This window comes from Pagrus major, chromosome 1 (assembly GCF_040436345.1).
Source record: "Pagrus major chromosome 1, Pma_NU_1.0".
NCBI classification, from domain to species: Eukaryota; Metazoa; Chordata; class Actinopteri; order Spariformes; family Sparidae; genus Pagrus; species Pagrus major.
Genome location: NC_133215.1, coordinates 19,349,638 through 19,358,401, shown reverse-complemented (window position 1 = coordinate 19,358,401; position 8,764 = coordinate 19,349,638). Strand labels below are relative to the sequence as shown.

Sequence of the window (8,764 nt, the reverse complement as noted above, 5' to 3'; positions counted from 1 at the left end):
TTCCAGTTTTCCGTTGTAAACACTGGGCTCCAGCGCTCCGCTTTTTCAGTCACCGATTTCGTACTCAAACACCAGAAATCTTGCCTCCGGAATCTGCGGAGAGAGGACAGCCCGAAGATGCACATCAAGTCGATTATTGTTGAAGGATTCAAATCCTACGCGCAGAGGACGGAAATCAACGGCTTCGACCCGCTGTTCAACGCCATCACAGGACTGAACGGCAGCGGCAAGTCCAATATTTTGGACTCGATATGTTTCCTTTTGGGCATTTCCAACCTCAGCCATGTAAGTGTTTTAATCGCTATTAAGCCATTAATCTGTAAAATGAAAGTTACCCAGTTTAGAGTAGTATTTTTCTGTCGTTAACCTAGCTAACAAAACAACTTTAGCTAGGAGCATCTTAACACTTTATTAGCTAACCTGACTAATTCTCAACAAAACTAAGTTGTATGTCTTCATTTCGTTTTCACTTGAAAGGTGCGAGCCTCCAACCTCCAGGATTTGGTTTACAAAAATGGACAGGGTGGTATCACCAAAGCCACGGTGTCTATTACCTTTGACAACTCCAACAAAAGCCAGAGTCCTCTGGGTTTCGAAACCCATGATGAGATCACCGTCACCAGACAGGTTGGCAGAGAAGTCATGATTTTTTTAAGGCACTGTAATAGTTTGGTGTACGAGGTTATTTGTGCAATGCTAATACTAAAACTGTTATTACTGTTTTTCTGTAAGGTGGTAATTGGTGGCAGGAACAAGTACCTCATCAATGGAGTCAATGCCAACAACACCAGGGTGCAGGACTTGTTCTGCTCTGTTGGCCTCAACGTCAACAACCCACATTTTCTCATCATGCAGGTCAGCCTTGTTTCTGCAGCAGTGTGTATGGTTGTGATTTTATACCTACAGTATTTTGAATCATGTGATGTTTCTAATATTTTAGGGGAGGATCACTAAAGTTCTCAACATGAAGCCACCAGAGGTAAAACACACACACACTGTCCTACATCTCACCATCGGTACTTTTTCATACAACATTTTCCAGCCTTTTTTAGGTCTCTCGGTGACCACCTCTTTTCCTTTCCAGATCCTTGCCATGATTGAGGAGGCAGCAGGAACCAGGATGTATGAATGTAAAAAGATCAGTGCTCAGAAGACCATTGAGAAGAAGGAGGCCAAGCTGAAGGAGATTCAGACAGTATGTTAGACATCCTAACTCATTTTTGACTAATATATGTGTTTATTCTTCAGTGGGGAGATGTCATAAATACTATCGCAGCTAATGTTGAAATATTTAACTGTTTCTCTTTGTTATCTCTTTCAGATTTTGGATGAGGAAATTACTCCCACCATGCAAAAACTGCAAGAGGTGGGGTCACTGCGAAATCAAAACTTACAAATTTCCTTTTGACTTAAAGATGATGGCAAGAATGATCGAGCTTCCCTTTTTATACATCATTTCTTTAATCATCGCCTGCCTTTCTTTGCAGGAACGATCATCATACTTGGAGTACCAAAAGCTGATGCGAGAGATCCAGCACTTATCACGGCTGTACGTGGCCTGGCTGTTTGTTTGCGCAGAGGAAACCAAGGTGAAGTCGGCAGAGAATCTGAAGGTGATGCAGGATAACATCACCAAGATGCAAGCCAGCATGGCTGAGAATGAGAGCAAAGTTCAGGAGCTCTCAGCCCAGATTCAAGAGCTGCAGAGGAAAAAAGACCAGGTACGCTGAAAGACGGAGGAGAGATAAGATTCTGGTGCTTTTTAAACTGTATTGGAGACCCTTTTTTCTCAGATTGTGTGAGCTCTTATGTAATGGTTTGCATTTTGATTTACTAATCTTTTAATGCTTTTAAAAATATTCTCTGGAAAAACAATTTGCTGCTATTCTTGAATGAATTGGATGATATATTTGTAATTTAGTTTTCCCTTATTAATCAAAATTCAATGTGTTTTTATCAAACTAAAAAACAAGAAATAGGAATTTTGAGTCATATTGTGTTGTCCTTCACATTTATCTGTTTATCTGTAGGAGGTGAACGGAGTATTAAAATCCCTGGAGGAAACTCTCGCTGATGTGCAACGCGTGGACGCCAAAGCTCAGAGTGCGCTAGACCTGAAAAAACAGAATCTGAAGGATGAAACCAAGAAAAGGAAGGAGCTTGTCAAGAGTATGGAGGAGGTCAGGACAATACATTTTACTAACATGCGTGTATATGAATTGTAATCGTGTCAAAGCAGAAACATAGATTTGTTTTTTTCCCCATCCTTAGGACAAGAAAATGCTTGTGGTGAAAGAAAAGGAGGTTTCTAAGTTGACTGAGCAGCTTCAGGCTGTTCAGGAGGAAGGACAGAAGGACAGCGTAGCCCTCGAGGCAGCCGAGCAGCATTTTAAGGCTGTGTCAGCAGGCCTGTCTACCAATGAGGATGGAGAGGAGGCCACACTGGCTGGACAGATGATGACCTGCAAGAACGACATTAGCAAGGCAGATACTGAGGCCAAGCAGGTGAGGAAATGGCATGAACATATCTGCTGGTGATGCGATTCAGGTTGACCATTTATATTCAGCAGTAAGTCCAGTCCAGATATTTATGCTCAGTAGTATCAATATACCATGTATGCCTGTTCCATGTTGAGAAAATACTCTGCTTCTGTCTTGACAGTATCAAAGATTGTTCATCTATCTTGTATGTTCTCTTGTCTGTCCAGGCCCAGATGACCCTGAAGCATGCCCAGGCTGAGCTCAAGACGAAACAGGCCGAGGTGAAAAAGATGGACAGTGGCTACAAAAAGGACCAGGACACCATGCAGGCTGTCAAAAGCGCTAAAGAGAAACTTGAGGCTGAGCTGGCTAAACTCAACTATGAAGGTATGGGTGCAGCTAGTCTCTTGTACTCATAGAGACAGCCATTCCTTATGTCATATATATTTTGTAATAATGTACGGGTTCTGTGTGTGTCTTTCTGTCTGCAGATGGGAAAGAGGAGAGTCTGCTGGACAGAAGAAGGCAGCTGTCCAGAGAGGTCGCTAAGCTTAAAGAGAACTATGAGCGTCTTGTGTCTCGCTTCCCCAACTTGCGCTTCGACTACAAGTAAGGATTTGACAAAATAACTTGTGCATCTCTTTTAACGGTATTAAATGTTTTTTAAAACAAATATTTTCCCCCATGTTTAAAAACAAATTTTTCCACATGATCAATATCCCTATACACACAAGAATGTAAAAAAACTATTCCTAACCTCAAACAAGCGTGCTCGACCAGTAGGTCCTATCCCATCATGTTTCCTTAGGCCTTGAGAAGAGTTTCAGCAACATTTTGTGTTTTCTGCCGCCTTTACAGGGACCCAGAGAGAGGATGGGACCGTAGCCAAGTGAAGGGGCTGCTAGCTAACCTCATCACAGTCCGAGATGTCTCCTACGCAACAGGACTGGAGGTTGTTGCAGGAGGACGTCTCTATAACATTGTAGTTGACACAGAGGTAGGTGTTCTAGTGGGCACTGTCCATGTTATGTTAGTGCCAATCATGTTAAGGTGTTTAATGTTCTTCTTTTATTAGCAGCCCAGTGGGACAGTGTTACTTGAGTAGATGGTGTGATTCTTGTCTCTGAACAGGTAACTGGTAAAAAACTGTTGGAGAAGGGAGAGCTGCAGCGGAGGTACACTATCATTCCCCTGAACAAGATCTCTGCCAAGACACTCAACGATAGAGTGGTCAGCGCTGCCAAGAGCCTGGTAAGAGATCTCAATACTAGCTCAGTTTGGAAAATTAAATTCTTGTTTTGTCTGATTTGAAACACAAGGCACTCTCTTTGACTGTTCATCTCTTGCTCACTCTGTTCCTTCTCCCTCTTCTGTCAGGTTGGAGAGGACAAAGTCCACACAGCTCTGTCCCTGGTAGGCTATGAATCTGACCTGCGTAAGGCCATGGAGTACGTCTTTGGCTCCACACTGGTGTGTGATACCCTGGATAACGCCAAAAAAGTGGCTTTTGATAAGCAGGTGATGACTAAGACCGTCACTCTTGGAGGGGACATCTTCGACCCACAGGGAACTCTAAGTGGAGGTAAGAGCATCTACAAGATTGTGTTTATTATGTATCAGTTTTTACTTGCATGACTAAATTGATCATTCTCACACACAAGCATTTAAAAACAGCGATACACTGCCATGGACTTTATTTATTCCTGCTTCTTCTCTTTCAGGTGCTCGCTCCCAGTCAGCATCAGTTCTGACCAGCCTGCAGGAGGTGAAGGACATTAGGGACAACTTGAATGAAAAGGAGGCCCAGCTGCAGGATACTGAACGACAACTGGCCGGCCTTAAAGGAACCGCAGAGAAGTATGCAGACAAACACACAAAAAATACCTACAGATAAATTGTCCAGGCCGAATTATCATCTTATATTAATTTAAGGTCAGGAATGTATCTTGGTTAAATTTATTTTAGAAATGACTCTAAGTGTAATTCTGGTATTAGAATTAGAAATCTTAATTGTGGTATAAGTACAATATAATCTATTTTTTAAGTCATCTTGCAACTTGTTGCTTTGACATATTTTCCGTATTTATTTACAAAATAAATCCCATCACTGTCATCAGCAACTCAATGTCGCAATTTGCTCTCACATCTCCCCTGTATATTTTAGCTTTCACTATCTCATATTTGTTCCACCTCCCCCCTACATTTTCTTACTTTCAAACATTTTCTCCCTCAGGTACCGTCAGCTGAAGCAACAATATGAGCTAAAGGTAGAGGAGGAACAGATTCTGCAGGCCAAGCTGCAGCAGAGCTCCTTCCACCAGCAGCAAGAGGAGCTGGAGAGGCTGCACAAGGCCATTGGTCAGAACACAATTTAAAATAACCAAATTGAACAGATAGAAATTTGCATTGAAAACAACACATTAATTTTGCTTTAATCATTTGCTAACTTTGCTGTGTGTGTTTGCTCAACCAGAGGAGAGTGAGGAGACCTTGCGTGTCACCAAGGATGTGCAGAAACGGGCCGAGGAAAAGTACAAAGTGCTGGAGAACAAGATGAAGAACGCTGAAGCAGAGAGGGAGAAGGAGCTGAAAGCTGCTCAGCAGAAACTCAATGCAGCCAAGACCAAAGCTGATGCCTTCAATAAGAAGCTGAAGCAGAAGCAGCAGGTACACCAACAGAGACATTAATATAACATTTGGTCTTTTTCTCTGAACAGTAAGCCGTTATCTGTTGATGCTTCTGTTGAATTGATCAAATGCATTTTCCTCTCGTTTCTGCACGTGTGCGTAGGAGTCTGACGCTGTGGCCCTGGAGCTGGAGGAGCTTCGGAGGGAGCAGACTGGTTATGAGCAGCAGATTCAAGCTGTAGATGAAGCCATGACGGCCATCCAGGAGCAGATAGACAACATGTCTTGTACTGTGTCACAGAACAAGGTATGTTTTGTTGTTGCTGTTAAAGTTTGTGTTTCTGCTTTCTATTTAAGTCCATTTTTATGGTCGGTCACAATTAACTGTCCAGTGAATAACACATTTGTCACAGCTCAAAACAATCCGTCTTGTACTATTCTCATCTGCTTTCACTCTTTCACCATAACTCATTCTCCGGCTTGAAGGAGGCCGTGCGTAAAGCTCAGGAGGAGCTTGCCAAACAGAAAGAAGTGATCATGACTCAGGACAAAGAACTCAAGGTGGATACAATTTTGCCTTTCAATACTTTGTTTTTTGACCTCTGTTTGAGAGTATTAACTTCTGGACTAGCACTGACTAATTTTACAGCCTCAAACTATTTGTATTTTTACAACTTTTATGCAATTGAATGTTCCAGGGGAAAAGCACAGAGGCCAATAAAATACGGGAGCAGAACAACGAGGTCCAGCTGAAGATCAAGGAACTTGAGCACAACATTAGTAAGCACCGCAAGGACAGCCAGGAAGCTGCTGATAAGGTACACACACACACACACGCACACACTTGTGCATCAGCCAGTTCTGTACTACAATAATATATTTCCATTACCTCTGAAAGTTGCATCTTATATAGTATGAGTAGTATCATCTAAACAGCCATCCACCTGTCTCCTCCTTGTCATACTGTCTTCCCCCAGGTGTCTCGGATGCTGGAGGAACACGACTGGATCCACTCGGAGCGTCAGTTCTTCGGCCAGCCCAACACTTCTTACGACTTTAAGACAAACAACCCCCGTGAGGCTGGTCAGCGGCTGAAGAAGCTGGAGGAGACCACCACCAAGCTGGAGAGGAACGTCAACAAGAGGGCCATGAACATGCTGAACGAGGCAGAGGAGAGGGTGAGGACAGAGACACGGAGAGGGTCTGGGAGAGTGTTGGATTACTGTGTCTACATCTATCTCACACAATTGTCTTCTGTCCTGCAGTACAATGACCTGATGAAGAAGAAGAGGATCGTGGAGAACGACAAAGCAAAAATCTTGCAGACCATTGAGGAGCTGGACCAGAAGAAGAATGAGGCTCTCAACCTGGCGTGGCAGAAGGTCCGTACTCTTTCAGCAAATCTTTATTTATTTTTTTTTGGTCTAAATTTTATTAGTCTCTTTCATTTAACATTGGGCAACATAATTATGTATACTGACACTCAGTTGCCAGTTTATTATGTACACCTAGTTAAACCAATGCAGTCTAATACAATAGTGTGTAAAAGTGTGACGTGTGTTTCTATTATTTTGTCCACCCCATTTATATCAATGAGGCTAGACTAACCAGTCAAATGTTTCCCTTGATGCTTTCCTATACATTTGCAGTAAAAAATGAAAGTCTGCGGCTGCATCAAAGTAACACATTTTAATTTGTTTCTACCGTCAGTTGGACAACAAAGATGAAACAAACATAAAACACTGATTCAGATAATCAGAAAAATGAGTATAGGATCTGATAATTATCAGTATGTCGCTACTTTAAATCGGTTTGAATCTTATATTCTCACTGTTAAAAGAACTGGATTTTGTCTTCATTGCAGTGTCTGTAGTTTTAACTTTGACTGAAGCTGTATTTCATTCTTCTACAGGTAAACAAGGACTTTGGCTCCATTTTCTCCACTCTGCTGCCAGGGGCCACTGCTAAGCTGGCTCCTCCCCAGGGCTGTGGCGTCTTGGAGGGCCTTGAGTTCAAAGTGGCCTTGGGCAACACCTGGAAGGAGAACCTCAGTGAGCTGAGCGGTGGGCAGAGGTCAGGAAAAACACTTATGTATATATACATCGAGTGTCAGCCGTGTAGTTTATTTTGTGTTTATTGAGTTCCCTCTTTCTGTCTGTGTTTTCAGATCACTGGTGGCCTTGTCTCTCATTCTGGCCATGCTGCTGTTCAAACCTGCTCCCATCTACATCTTAGACGAGGTGGACGCCGCCCTTGATCTGTCGCACACACAGAACATTGGACAGATGCTGCGCACACATTTTAGACACTCCCAGGTATGTTGAAACACACATGCACATGTTCCTGTACCCTTACAAAACCTTAGATTGTCACACAGAAGACCCACATATTAAATGTTTTTTTAAAATGTACACATTCACTACATCCCCTGTTATCAGAGACAAACATGTACTCAATTGCCTTCTTTAAATACTCTCTCTGCAGTTTGTGGTGGTGTCCCTGAAGGATGGCATGTTCACCAACGCCAACGTTCTGTTCAAGACAAAGTTTGTTGACGGCATGTCCACAGTTTCGCGGACCGCGCTCAGCCAGAGTGACACCAACATTCCCCAGAAAGGCCAAGACAAGGCTCGTCAGAAAGACAAGAGGACCAAACTGCCCATCAGCTAATCATTACACTGAAATAACTGATTCTATTATGCTCTGGTATCGCTTCTGTAAAGACTATATCATTTTAACATAACAAAATGTGGTATCTGTTAATAACTTGTGGCAATCAGTTGTGTATACTCAAGTTCTGTTCATGTGACTGTTTTTATTCTCAATGTGGCACCAAGCTGTTTATGTTGAACTTGTCTTGCGTGGCATGTATCCTCTCTTTGTTCAACTATGAAGCTTCTTCACATCTTTGTGTATTTTAAACCTTTTGTATCTGTAAATTTTCCCCTCAATTATTCTGTCTCTTTTCTGGTCTGTGTTCATGCTCTTCTTCTACACATGATCAGTTCTATTCTCAGCTAACGTGTCCATATATTTTAGTAAATAAAGCAGGTCAAATATTAACATTTGATTTTTGGTTTGCTTTCTGTTTCCCATTCCTAATGTATTGAAGCTGCTTCTGAACCTGTAATCATTCAGATTGGTGCCCCCTAGTGGCAGAAAACTGCATTCATTAGTTCCAGGATTTATTTTCTACCTCAAATTTACAAGATTATCGCATATACTATACTATACTATATGAAAATAAGCAATCTAATACCTGATATTTTTTAGGTTTTTAGGTTATCCATTGAAAAGGATAGAGTGAGAGCTCACTCAGAGTGAGGGTTAACCAAGTCTCTGGAAGTCCTGAGTTACCAAACTGATTTGAAAAGTCATTATTTACACCCTCAATGTGTGTTTGAGCTTGTGCACCCACTTCAAATAGTGTGTACCAAAGCTTTTAGTTTAGCAGCTATAGTGAAGTAATACAAATATATTATTGTAGTACAGAACTGACTGATGCGTGCGTGTCTGTGTGTACCTTATCAGCAGCTTCCTGGCTGTACTTGCAGTGCTTACTAATGTTGTGCTCCAGTTCCTTGTTTACAGGATGTAAACATTGGACGAGCTGCATGGAGCCATTTTTAATTTTTTTTCCCGTTTGGTTTTTACA

At 42.1% G+C, this 8,764-nt stretch overlaps 1 protein-coding gene across 1 annotated transcript; it reads left to right on the top strand.

Annotated features, from left to right (window-relative positions):
- On the top strand, positions 1 to 8,172 carry smc2 (structural maintenance of chromosomes 2). The gene is made up of 25 exons (XM_073481215.1): positions 1 to 285; positions 478 to 627; positions 733 to 855; positions 941 to 979; positions 1,085 to 1,195; positions 1,322 to 1,366; positions 1,488 to 1,721; positions 2,031 to 2,180; positions 2,272 to 2,505; positions 2,709 to 2,868; positions 2,973 to 3,090; positions 3,340 to 3,478; positions 3,613 to 3,732; positions 3,859 to 4,063; positions 4,203 to 4,338; positions 4,715 to 4,839; positions 4,955 to 5,148; positions 5,273 to 5,416; positions 5,596 to 5,670; positions 5,808 to 5,927; positions 6,087 to 6,287; positions 6,375 to 6,491; positions 7,022 to 7,182; positions 7,277 to 7,424; positions 7,594 to 8,172. The coding sequence occupies exons 1-25, from the start codon at positions 118 to 120 to the stop codon at positions 7,777 to 7,779; spliced, it is 3,603 nt and encodes a 1,200-aa protein (XP_073337316.1). The 5' UTR covers positions 1 to 117; the 3' UTR covers positions 7,780 to 8,172.
- Positions 8,173 to 8,764: the final 592 nt, after the last annotated feature.

Bases quoted from the DNA above. Each gene is read 5' to 3' on its own strand.
- smc2 (XM_073481215.1), top strand. From the start codon at position 118: ATGCACATCAAGTCGATTATTGTTGAAGGATTCAAATCCTACGCGCAG. The intron at 5,671-5,807 runs GTGGATACAATT...TGAATGTTCCAG, and splicing joins CTCAGGACAAAGAACTCAAG to GGGAAAAGCACAGAGGCCAA. The intron at 7,183-7,276 runs GTCAGGAAAAAC...CTGTGTTTTCAG, and splicing joins GAGCTGAGCGGTGGGCAGAG to ATCACTGGTGGCCTTGTCTC.